At 41.7% G+C, this 13,814-nt stretch overlaps 1 protein-coding gene across 3 annotated transcripts in view; it reads right to left on the minus strand.

The window, feature by feature from the left end:
- xkr7b (XK, Kell blood group complex subunit-related family, member 7b) overlaps positions 1 to 13,814 on the minus strand; it is a 253,261-nt gene that overhangs the window by 26,432 nt on the left and 213,015 nt on the right. For all 3 annotated transcript variants that reach the window (XM_063030572.1, XM_063030590.1, XM_063030582.1), the window contains exon 2: positions 12,485 to 12,684. In XM_063030572.1, coding sequence (XP_062886642.1) covers positions 12,485 to 12,684 — 200 coding nt within the window. The remainder of the gene's footprint in view (positions 1 to 12,484; positions 12,685 to 13,814) is intronic.

The following is a 13,814-nucleotide window of genomic DNA, read 5'->3' on the forward strand; positions in this document are numbered from 1 at the left end:
TTGGAATACATCTATCCTGCACCTCCCTCATTGTTCCCAGAAACTCAAGTCATTGCTGCCCTGTTGCCATCCCTGCCAGCATCTCCTTCCAATTTTCTTTGGCCAAATCCTCTCTCATACTGCTGAATTTCCTTTACTCCACTGAAATACTGCTACGTTAGACTTGGCTTTCTCCCTAGCAAATTTCAAGTTGAACTCTATCATATTGTGAATACTGCATCCTAATGATTCCTTTAACTTAAGCTCCCTAATTGCCTCTAGTTCATTACATAACACCCAATCCAGTATAGGAGGGAAGAGCAAAGTCAAGATGGTGCTAAATGGGGAATCCTTTGCTTGCATCTTCAGAAACAGCACTACTTCAATCTTTGATATTTCTTTTTTTCCTTTTCAAGGTTCTTTTGAAGACCCTGACCTGGAGTTACACTCTGACTTTGGTTCTTTGTGGGAATGGGACCTGCTGTCGGGGCCTCATGACCGGCCACAATTGGCTATCCCAAGGGTGTGGCCTGGAAGACTAGCTAGCCTTCATGGTGCCGGATTCTCGTGGCTCTGGAGATGGGCCGATTCAAGGCTGGTGTCATGGGAGAACATAGAACATTGGGAGCAGGGGGTTTGCTGCCGACCCTCAGCTCTTCGTGTGCAGAGCTCGAAAAAAGCAATGCAACAGACTTTTAACATCATAAATCAGTGAGTTGTTTGTTATGTCTCCCCTCTCGCTGCGAATCAGAGACATCTCTTCTTCCCTTATTAGGCAGAGAGACAGAGCCTATGGTATGTCGAATTGCCAGGTGAATGAGTAGACTTTGGGGTACTGCAAGTTTGCGTCTTTACTGATGTTTTGCTGCACGCTTGAGTGCTCAGTGGGGGCGCCAATGCTTTTTTTTTGCTGGTGGGGGGTAGGAGTTATTGCCCTGCTGCTGCTTGTGCGTGGCAGAAGGGAGCTGGGGGGGGGGGGTGCTTTGATATTCTAACGTTTAACTGTCATTCATTTTTTGGAGCACTCCTCTGTTTTCATTGATGTTTGCGAAGAAAAAGAATTTCAGGAATGTATATTGTATACATTTCCCTGACATTAAATGTACCTATAGCTTATCCGCAAGTATGCTCAACGACAACCTGCTCTAAAAAGCCATCTCATAGGCACTCAACCAATTCAGTCTCTTGCAATCCATTGTCAACCTGATTTTCCCAATCTACCTGCAAGTTCAAATCTCCCATAACCATCATACCATTGCCCTTTTGACACACATTTTCTGTCTCCAGATTATTATTACTATTTGGAGGCCTGTATATAACTGCCATCAGGGTCCTTTTACCCTTGCAGTTTCTTAACTCAATCCACAAGGATTCAACATCTTCCAATCCTTATTTCACATCTTTCTAAGATGGTACAAGGAGTGGGAACATCGCAAGTGTATGTACAGCTTGAAGGGAAATTAAGTGGAGGTGTGGGTTGAGCAAATGAAAGCGGTTGGGAACAGGTTTGCACAAGTATCAGCGATACGCAAGGGATCCAGACGAATATATGTTGTGAGTGAGGTCAGAGTGATGGGATAGGGATAATGGTAAAAATGTGGAAGGGAACTGAGAGCAGGTGCATTCCAGGCAAAGAGTGAAAAAATAGCTCTCATCGCCACTTCTGATCTTGGGTTCTCAGGTACCTGCCGGCTTGAGATTAAAGTCCTCTGGGTGATGCGCTGATTATTTACTTCTTATTTTCTGCCATGGTTGCTTGGAGAGAAACCCATGGTCTTTTCTAGCTGATGATAGCATCTCATAACAGACCCTGACTTGGGTATCGCCTCCTGTAGGAAAACGGAAGGGAAGCCTAACATGTCTTGACACCTTTGCCAGTCACCATGAAATGTTTATCTGTTCGCCAAAGCAACATCAATTGGTATTTCTCTTCAATGAACTCAAGCTTGGCTTGCTAAGCATCGTCAGGTATCTGTGCTACCACTGCAAGCTGTGTCTGTCAAGTAGGTTAGTATTTGATACTGGACTAGGTCAAACTTATTGCCACTAACTGTAATCAGGTTTAGCCAATAAGATCGGCCAAGCTTCCATGCCACTCCCATGTTCTCAGAAATAATCACTGTAGTTTATAATCATAATTAAAAAGACAAATAAAATTATAGATATTAAGAATTGACCATGTTCCCCCACTCTTCTTTAAAAAGAGACAACTGCCTACATGTTATTTAAAAATTAAAGTTATCTTCAAAGCAGCTTCTTCATCAAATCATTACAATGGAGACTTTAATTACATCTATAATTTATTCAATAAGTTTATTCAGGCCAGCTTGTTTTCTTAAAATTTGCTGTTTTTTAAAGACATAATTGCACACAATCTTTCCAAATAACCACTGTAAACTATACTTCAAAAGTAATGCAATGCTTGTGAATCATTTTGATACATTCAGTAGCCACATTATTATGTACATCTGCTCGTTAATGCAAACTTCTTTACAGTCAATCATGTGGCAGCAAGTCAATGCATAGAACCATGCAGACATGGTCAAGAGGTTCAGCTGTTGTTCACACCAAATATCAGACTGTGGAAGAAGATGATGCCAGCAAACAACGCTACCAAAGGTGGCATTTTCAAGATGGTTTATGAAGCAATTCCTTTCACTTCCGATATGGTTTTGTTTCTGGTAGAGCCTGTTATCTACATTCCGGTGGTGTGCTTTTGGTCTGATCAGGTGACTGCTGCTTTGCTGACTCCAAGAGTATTCCACAAGGCTGCAATCACAGCACGTAGAATGGAGGTCAGGAAGCCAGGAGACTGAGTGTGATCCCATGATTGATGCCATCTCTCGCTGATTAAAGTGCCGAGGAAGATTGAAATCTACAAGGTGGTGGCAGAGGGCGAACTAGTGATAAGTGTCGTCTACCAGTCTCTCACTCACTGCGACTGGAAAAGGAGTCTGTATGTGGTGCTTTCTCGTTCGCTCTTGCTCACTGCTCCCAAGGGAATGTCATTGCTTTTGAGTGATTCTCTCTCTCTCCCTTGATGATGTCGGCAGATGGTGCCGGAGTAAGGTTTAATTGATGCGGTTCGTAGGTTTGAACTGAACTGAAATATGCCTTTTGATTTTGTGTTTTATATTCTGTGTACTCATTATTTTGGCTACCATGTGCGCCATTTTTTTGTGCGTGGGGGAGAGAGGTTTGTTGTTTGATATTTTGATATTTGATATTTTGTTTGACATTATTTCTTTGAACAGGTTGGTTCCATGGTTCTTCTTTATTTCATGACTGTCTGTGGGGAAGATGAATTTCAAGGTTGTATACTGAATTCATACTTTGATAATAAATGTACTTTGAAACTTTGAATTGTGATCTAAGTGTCTTAGATGGCGCAGTGGTTGTTGATGCCAGATGGGGTAGTTCAAGTAGCTCAGAAACTGCTTATCTCCTGGGATTTTCCACACACAACATTCTCTAGAGTATACAGAGAATGGTGCAAAAAACAAAAAATTGTGTGTGCAAAAAAGCCTTGTTAATGATAAAAATCAGGTGAGAATGGCCAGACTGGTACAAACTGATAGAAGGGTGACAGTAACTAATATAACCGCACCTCATTGGTAGTGTGCAGAAGAGCATCTCTGAATACACTTCATATTGAACCTTTAAGTGGATGGGTGACAGCAGCAGAAGACACTCAGTGTACACTCAGAGGCCACTTTATTAGGTACAAATATATATATATATATATATATATATCTCATAGTACAGCTTAGTGCAAAAAGAAGAGAACACCTATTATCATCACTGCTTGGTCTTAAAATAGCTAACTTCAACAAAATTTTGGTATCTATTTTTAGTAAAAAGTTTAATGAACTGTGTACCAAAATCATTAAGTACAGAATTGGGGTGTATGGGGTGTCTAGGGAGGGGTAGCACCTCTGGTGGGGGGGGGCCTGCCGTGCCCTTTTTCAGGGCAGCTTGTCCACCTTTGGTCCCCACCTGGCACTCAGCTCTCACCTGTGGCTCCAAGTAGCTGTAGCACGCACAGCGGCCGCACCCCAGTAAACCGTCTCGGCAGACGGGCCAAACCAGGTGAGGGTAGTGGACAGGCCTTCGACCCTCGGTGAGGTAGGGGATCTGCCTATCCCAGTGTGTGAAGTCTGGCCCTGGCAGATTGAGTGGAGGAGACCGATTAATGATCCAACGGTCAAGAAGGCAGGCCAGGAGGTGTTTGTGGATCGCTAAGAGCACAACAAGGCACTTAGACGTCCTGGTCATCCATTGCAAGAGGTGGTGATCTCTTTAAACTCACCCGGCAGAAGGCAAAGGCAAACGCAAACCACTTGCCGAGTACGTGATTTCCCAATATGTCAGAGCAGCGTGCAGTGAAATTGTCCACCAACTGGAAATTCCAGATGCGACCTAATGACGACAGAATTAGGGAACTCACCAACTCAAACTGAATTAGATTAACTGAACTGAGCTGTAATTTTGGTTTGCTATGGAAGTTCTGTTCTGCCCCTCAAAAACAGTAACACAAAACATTCAGGTCAGTGTGCACTGTTAAAGGGTGGCACAAAAGTAAGACACTTTCATGGTGAATTTTGCAGGTCTATGTTCTTGTATTTTGATAATACTCTTTTCTATTCTGTAAGTGCTAATCTGCTACCTATTGATTAGGTAGCAATTAAATTTGATGTATAAATAACCTATGTTTATCCTGTCGACTCATTTCATCATTTTGCATTCTTTCCTTAATTTTCATGGTGCTCTAATTGCTCCCAATTTTCCTTTCCTCATATCCCTTGCATCATTTTGGTAAATTTGTATCTGTCACCTGCACTTCACAATAAAGTAAACAAATAATAAACAGGATTTCAGAAGCAAAATACCATGGATACTAGAAATACAAAATTAAAAAAATTGATAAAAAGCAGAAAGCCAGGCAACACATGCTGAGAAAACAGAGTTAATGTATCAAGTCAATGTCCTTTCAGAATTCGGAATAGTCAATGATAAATTGAATTTTAATTTGGAGATTATGGGAGTAAAGAATTGGACATTAAAGTGTCGTTTAAACGGGTTGATATTGCTAGGCAGGTCAGGATTTACTGCCCACCCCACTGCTCTGGGACCCGATGGTAATGAGTCAGCCTTTCTGAACCTTTTCACCTCCTTTATTAGCCATCTTCTCTACCGAATAAAATAGCCACTGAGTATATTTTGTGGTCTTCCCCTGTGGTAGTCCATCCATTTCGAGGTTTGATGTGTTCTGCATTCAGAGATGCTCTTTTGCACACCACTGTTGCAACATGTGGTTATCTAAATTACTGTCAACCTCCTGTCATCTTGAACCAGTCTGGGCATTCACCTCTGACCTCTCTCATTAACAAGGTGTTTTTTGCCCAAAGAACTGCCACTCACTGGATTTTTTATTTTGTTTTTCATGACATTCTCTGTAAACTTTACAGGCTGTTGTGCTTTACCATCCCAGGAGATCAGCAGTTTCTGAGATACTCAAACCACTCCATCCGACACTGACAATCATTCCACAGTTATAGTCACTTAGATCACATTACTTCCCCATTCTGATGTTTGGTGTGAACAACAAATGAATCTCATGACCATACCTACATGTTCTTATGCACTGAATTGCTGGCACATGCAGATTAGATATTTGTATTAACAAGTAGGTGTCAGTTGTACCTAATAAAGTGGCCACTGAGTGTGTGCTGAAGATGGTCCCACATTGTTGTTAGGCAGCACATTTCAGGATTATCACCCAACAGTGAAGTAACTATTATACATTTCTAAGGCAGGATAGGGTGCAATTTGGAGAATTTGCATTTGGTATTGTCATGCATGCAGATTATGCCCTTCAAAACTAATAGAAATCATGGATTTGAGGTGGGGAGGGAGTTGAAAAATTCTTAGCAAATTGCTGCTCTGTCTCTTGACAATGTGCAGATGCTTTAAAACTACAAGATGGTCAATGGTAAAGATACTGAAGAAGATTGTCTTTGGACAATGCTCTAAGGAACTTTTATGTGTACATTTTGAGGCTGAGATAATTTTCCTTTCAAATACCATGATTACCTATAGTTGACCATGTCTCTAATCAATGGTGATAACATTTTTCAATAAACACAGTTGTACTGTGGTTCCTTGATGTATCACCCAGTCAAACGTTGCATCATTGTTGAGGATAGCCACAATGGTGTGAAATGTTTGGAATAAATTATTAGCTTTGATGCCTCTCTCTTCCAGCCCACTCCTAAAAAATTTAGCAATTTAATTATTTTCACATTACTTTATTTCAGTCAATGACCACATTTAACTGAGATCATTGCTTACGAACTATTCATTATTCTTTGAATCTGCTTATTTGTATTGATTTAGTAGGTGTTTGAACTTTTCCTCAGTCACTATGGTGGTGTGACTAAGCTACTCTTTGGATGGATGATCACTTTGCCAAGGTCCATGTTGCTTCTTCAACTGATGTTCAAAGACTTTCACGAATTGATCTGTTGATGAAGTTCAATTGTTGTTGATTAGAAGGAGCCTTTCTCATCCATGCTTCATTTGATATCATGAGACTTCATGGGTTTTGATCAATGGAGCAGATTTCCAGAGACACTTTACCCCATATTGTATCCCACTGTGCTGGCATGCAGCTCATTTGGGGATTTTCAATTGGCAAGCTACGACAATCACAGGAATGATGCAAGTGCCTGACAGCCATGATTTGGCAAAAGCTCCCAGATGCTGGTAAGGCAGGCTTTATAGAATTGCTTGGGCTAACAAGCATTAGCTGATGATGAATAGTCCATCAGGTTTTGTTACTATAATAATTTTGTAGGTGCTTGATATAACTGGGAGGCCTGTAGTTGCTTCAAAGAATACTTAAAAGTAATCTGACATGTGTGGGTCTCAAGTCACAAATAGGCCAGTGTTGGTAAGGACTGGAATTTCTGTCTCAAAAAGGAATTAGTTAAAAATGCAATTGGTTCACCAATGGCTTCAGGATCACTCCACTGAACAGAAATTCTATTTCATTCATTTAATCAAATTATTTTCAATGTGGCAAGACAAAATATAAAGAAGTACCACCAAGAGTCCGGTTCTCTCCCCTTGCTATCACTACTCTGCCAACCATTTATTGCACTAATTATTAGAGTAAGTACATAAGATGGTCAACTTTAATCAATATTTTAATGCCAAAAAAGGTCCATAGAGAAATCTATTACATTTACACAAGACCTAAATATACAGATAGATCTTTACAGAAGTAGAAGAAAGATGAGCGGGAAGGTTTGGTAGTGCTGCACTGGGTGGGGTTTAAACTGGGGTATATGGGGTGTCAGGGAGGGGTAGCACCTCTGGTGGGGGAACATGTCGCGTCCTTTTCAGGGCGGTTAGTCCACCTTTGGTCCCCACCTGGCACACAGCTCTCACCTGTGGCTCCCCATAGCTGTTTGCATGCGACAATGGCCACACCCCAGGCAACGGCTTCAACAAGCCGGCTAAACCAGGTGAGGGTAGCCGACGGGTCTCAAACCCTCGGTGAGATAGGGAGTTGCCTATCCTAGCATGTGAAGACAGACTCCGGTGGATTGAGCGGACTAGACCAATGGAAGGTCCAACGGTCAAGAAGGCGGTCTCTGCAAGCGTCGTGGAACATGTAGAGCAGGACAAGACACAGAAGACATCCTGGTCATCCACTGCGCCTAGTCCCATCCCCATCCGTCTAGACTCTGTCTTGCCACTGGACCCAGATGGGAATTGGGAAGGGAGAGAGAGGCTGACGCTGCGCAACTCTCCCTCACTTAAATCCAAATCACGTGCTAGTCTCGACACCATCATTATGGTGTCGAGGTCCTCATTGACGTCAATGATGGACGAACAACAGAGGGGTTTAAACTAGATCTGCAGGCGGATGGGAACCAGAGTGCCAGACAGATAGTTGTTAAGACCTCAGACAAAGTCAGGAATCAAAAGGTTGAGTACGGTGCGACTAATGTCCTGAGCTGCATATATTTCAATGCAAGAAGCATCTTAGGGAAAGTGGATGAGCTCAGGGCATGGAAATTGTGAAATTGTAGAAAACAGTGAAATTTGGTTGCTGGAGGAGCTGGACTGGCAGTTCAATATTCTGGGGTTCTGTTGCTTTGGATACGACAGAATGGGAGAGATTAAAGGTGGGGGGTGGCATTGATAATCAGGGAAAATGCTGTGGCAGTGCTCAGTCAGGGCAGACTGGAGAACTCATTCAGTGAAGCATAATAATAATAATAATAAATACTTTATTGATCCCAAGAGGGAATTTCTTTTGTTAGAGCAGCAACATTTAAAAACACACTTCGCAGTGTGCAGACTTACCTAATAACAAAGTACAAAATAATAATATATACAATGATAATTTATCAATGTGCAATAATTTACAATAATGTGCAATAATGATGTACAAAATAATAAAACACAGATTACTATACTACGATGTGTGTTCTCCTGTCGCACAGAGATGATCTCATTGCATCTGGTAGGAAAGACGTTCTGTAATGATCCTTGTGACAGAGGAGCTCAGTGAGTGGAAATGAGTAGTAAGAAAACTATGATGACCACATTAATGGGACTATATTACAGACCATCCAATAGTCCGAGAGGTTTAGACAAATAAACTGGTAGTGAGGTGACAGAAGAAACATAAGGTTGTTGAAAACAGGTGATTTTAACTTTCCACATATTGACTGGCATTTCCAAACTGTAAAAGGAATAGATGGGATAGAATTTGTCAAATGTGTTCAGGAAAGTTTCCTTAATCAGTACGTAGCAATCCCAGCAAGAGAGTGCATGATACTTGATCTAACATTAGGGAATGAGACAGGGCAGGTGACAGATGTTTGTGTGTGAGAACACTTTGCCATTAGTTTCAAAGTAAATAGGAAAAAGATAGGTTTGGTCCATGCGTTGATATTCTAAATTGGAGAAAGGCCAATTTTGATGGTATTGTAGGGTAATATAATTGGTGGAAAAGTACAGAATTCACAACCACTGACATTGGGTTAGGGCTCACTTTAAGAGACTGGTCTGATGTGATGATGTAATTGCGTAAAGGACTTTTACCACATTGTGTGTTCAGATTTTTGGTGTTCAATAAGTGAGTTGCTTCATTTTTTTTCTAAACATAAAATGCCTTCACTGTCTTATCTGTGAAAATCTACAGTATGAGAAAGTATCCAGCAAGTGTGGATTGAGACAGGCTGTTTTCTGACAAAAGTGTACTTGGTAAGTGGGAGGACTTCTAAAGTGAAATTTTGAGAGTATAAAACTTATATGTGCCTGTCAGAATAAAAGCCAAAGATATCAGATGTAGGGTATCTTGGTTTTCAAGAGATATTAAGGCTCTTAGTAAGAAAAATAATGAGGTTCATAGCAAGTATAGAAAAAAAATGAGGTGCTTATGGAGTATAAGAAATGCAAGAGAACGTTTAAGAAAGAAATTAAGAGGGCTAAAAAAAAGGCATGAAACTTTCCTAACAAACAAGGTGAAGGAGAATCCTAAGAACAAAAGGATTGTTAGAGACAAAATTGGCCCAATGGAAGATCAGAATGGTAATCCATGTGCGGAGCCAAAAGAGATGGGAAAGATCTTAAATTAATTTTTTGCACCTGTATTTACTCAGGAGATGGACACAAGATCTATAGAAGTAAGGCAAAGAGGCATCAATTTAAGGACCCTATGCAGATTACAGAGGAGGAGGTGTTTTCTGTCCTGAGCCAAATTAGGGTGGATAAATCCTCAGGGCTTGACAAGGTGTCCCTTGGACCCTGTGGGAGGCAAGTGCAGAAATTGTTGGGGCCCTAGCAGAGATACGTAAATCATCCTTAGCAACAGGTGAGGTACCAGAGGATTGGACGGTAGCCAATGTTGTTCCACTGTTTAAGAAAGGTTCTAAAACTAAACCAGGAAATTATAGGCCAGTGAGCCTGACATTAGTAGTGGGAAAATTATTGTAAGGGACTGGATGATTGAGTATTTGGATAGACATGGACTGGATTAAGGATAGTCAGCATGGCTTCATGCGTGGCAGGTCACGTCTAACCAATCTTATAGAGTTTTTTGAGGAGGTTACTAGGAAAGTTGATGAAAGCAAGGCAGTGGATATTGTCTACGTGGATTTTAGCAAGGTATTTGACAAGGTCCCTGTCCTCTGGGGTCCTGGTCTAATCGGAGTGTTGAAAGTCACTTCTGTCGTGATTGGTTAGTTTAGAAACTGCAGCTGCGTTTCTCATTGGATAGCTGCCTGGTATCCATTTTCAAATATCCTGGGTACATAGAGAGCAGGTGTGGGAGGTTCTCGCTCTCCCTTTGTTTAAGGCAAGTGGTGCACAGGGCCATTGTGAAGGTATGCTCTGCGCATGCTTTTGACTAGGTACATTTGTTGAATGTGTGTATATTTGTTGAATATCAGCTTTGTAGTTTCTATAATTTGGGGAACATGAATGTTGGGTCGTATTTTTACTGTTTGTAAATAAATGATTAATATGCCTATTAATTTCCTGTCTTACTTGCCGGACCCACGAATCTGATTCAACGTTACAGTCCCGCATGGGAGGTTGGTCCAGAAGTTGCAATTGCTCGGCATTCAAGATGAGGCAGCAAAATGGATGAGACATTGGGTTTGTGAAAGAAACCAGAGAATAGTGGTAGATGGTTTCCTCTCTGATGGGAGGCCTGTGACTAGTGGAGTGACGCAGGGATCTGTGCTGCGTCCATTGTTGTTTGCCATCTATATCAACAAAAGGCATCCGTTAGTCTTGCGAGACCATGGATCTGGGCTTGGAAAGTCTTCACTCTCCAGGGTGCAGACCTGGGCAAGGTTGTATGGAAGACTGGCAGTTGCCCATGCTGCAAGTCTCCCCTCTCCATGACACCGATGTTGTCCAAGGGAAGGGCATTAGGACCCATACAGCTTGGCACCAGTGTCGTCGCAGAGCAATGTGTGATTAAGTGCCTTGCTCAAGGACACAACACGCTACCTCGGCTGGGGCTCGAGCTCACGACCTTCAGATCGCTAGTCGAACGCCTTAACCACGTGCCACGTGCCCACACCTATATATCAACAATATGAATGATAATGTGATTAACTGGATCAGCAAATTTGTGGATGACACTAAGATTGGGAGTGAAGTGGGCAGCGGTGAAGGCTATCATGGCTTGTGGTGGGATCTTTACCACTGACATTGGGTGGGACTAAAACTAGAGGTTATGGGTTAAGAGTTAAAAGAAAAGTTTAATGGGGACATGAGGGGAAACTTCTTCACTCAGGGAGTCATGCGAGTGTGAAAAAAACTGCCAGCGTGAGTGGTGCATGTGAGCACGAGTATGGAGGTCTATGGTCTCATTGCAGGTGGATGGGAGTAGGTAGTTTAAATGGTTCAGGATGGACTAGATGGGCTGAAGGGCCTGTTTCTGTGCTGTACTTTTCAATGACCCTGATTCTATTATCCAGACCTTCTGATTGAAAGATGTTTTCAATAATTATGATAAAGCATCATGTTTGACTTTGGCATAAAAATAACTAACTGTTTAATATTTTCCAGGAAAGGAAACAAATTTGATTTAGTAGTAAAATTCATTTTAGAAGTGATAAAGTGTATTGTTTAAACCCCATTGATAATCCTATTGAGCAGTGGCCACAGTACCTCCTCTGTCTTCCACCATTTCATCCAGTAGTATGTTTGTACCTGGGGATGTGAGAACTCTGCCGTGTCATGGAGCCCCCCCAGAGCCAACCCCTTCCCCCTATATAGCACTAATCTCTAAAATCCTTAAACTTTGTTACAATACACTGCAATCCAAAGGACAACTGTGAAGCAGAAAAGCGCAGCAGGGATGAGAAAGCACAAATGAGTTAAGGAGATATAAATAAGTGCTAAAGAGAAATGATTCTACATTCTGTGGCCATTTTATTAAGTACAGCTGTACATCTGCCCAGAAAGGCAAATTCTAATCAGCCAGTCAGGTGGTAGCAACTCTGTGCAACAAAGCATGCAGACATGGTCAAGAGGTTCAGTTGATGTTCAGACCAAACATCAGAATGGGGAAGAAATATGATCTAAGTGTCTTTGACTTTGGAATGACTATTGATGGGGTGATTTGAATATCTCAGAAACTGCTGAAATCTTGGGAATTTCATGAGCAACAGTGTCTAGAATTTACAGAGAATGGTGCAAAAAACAAAAATAACATACAGTGAGCAGTAGTTCTATGAATAAAAACACTTTGCTAATGATAAAGGTCAGAGGAGAACGGTCTGACTGGTTCATGCTAACAGGAGGGTGACAGTAACTCAAATGACCACGCAGACAGCTATCTAATAAAGTGGCCACTGAGCGTATAACATGGTGAGAAAGTAGGACCAAAGAGGCAAATTGGATTCTTTACCAACCTTAAGTGATGGGTTCCTTTCACGGCCTACGGTGTAACAAAATCAATGAGTCTTACCTTGTAAACTCCCAATGTGGTTTCTCTGCACCATAATACTTAGCTGCAGTACAAGCTGAGGTGCACTTTTAAGAAAAGTTTCCAGCAGGCGTAACATGTTTATATCAGCACTCTCAAACATCATCCTCCAGTAGAAGTGCCGGCGCTCATGTTCTCTGTGCCAGCGGCTCTGAATTCCAAGATACATGGCTCTGAGATACCTATGCAAAAGCACAGAAATAACATTCAAAGCAATTGAGTAATTCAATGAAATCCATTGTTTATAAATGTTCAGTATACAAGAAACACATATCTATACTGTTCAAATGCATAAATGTGAGTGTACACAGCAACTGCAGACCGAGGCTACAGCCTACTCAATCTGTTTCTAGGTTAGGACTGTAAACCTTGCATTGCTGGACTACTTAAATAATTCAATGAAAACAAATGTCAAGATTATTGCCTTATGTTATTGAAAATCTACAGTCTGTTTCTCTGATGGATGCTTCCTGTTAAAAGCTCAACTGTAGCTTTTCAATAACATGAAACTGTCTGTATCTTTTTTTTTATTAAGTCAAGGGTAGCGACTGTCACCAGGAAAGCCAGCCTTTATTGCTCACCCTGAATTGTCATTAAACTTGTCTTTCCGGGCAATTAGGACTCAATCACATTGGCTCGAATATGGAATTACATCTGGGCCAGACTGGGTTGCAGGATCTTAACAATAATCTGGTGATTTTGTGGTTAATATCACTGAGACCATCTTTTTATCCCAGGTTACTCTACTAAGGAAACTTAACTTCCTCAGCTGCCATTGTGAACTTTGAACTCGTATATGGGTCCTACAGACACCCAGGATATACTATCAGATGAAGGTATGAAGAATCTGAATGCACTCAGAGTCAGATTTACACTTATTTATTGCATGTACATGGAAACATAAGAGTGAAATGTATCATTTGAGTAAACAACCAACACACCCGAGAATGTGCTGGGGGCAGCCGGCAAGTGTCCGCATCATCAAGATAGTTTGCCCAGAGTGCTTGGCAGAACAGCACAGAACACAACCAAGCAACAAAACCACCACAGAAAAGCATGCTCCCTTTTCTCCCTTCCACCCACCCACATGAATGGACAGTCCTCCGCCTCTAGGGCAGCCCTTTAGTCTTCATCGGGCTTTGACTTCCAGATTCCGATCGACCTTGAGGCTTTGATCTTTGGTATCCATCCTGTACTAGCTGATGGTAAGACCCCCAAACTTCAGGCTTGAACTTCTGATGTGCCAACTGACAGGTGCTCACGTCTCCTGCTTGTACAGACATCCAAACACAGGATACAGCAACTTGGAAAA

Source organism: Mobula hypostoma, chromosome 2 (genome assembly GCF_963921235.1).
Source record: "Mobula hypostoma chromosome 2, sMobHyp1.1, whole genome shotgun sequence".
Classification (NCBI taxonomy): Eukaryota; Metazoa; Chordata; class Chondrichthyes; order Myliobatiformes; family Myliobatidae; genus Mobula; species Mobula hypostoma.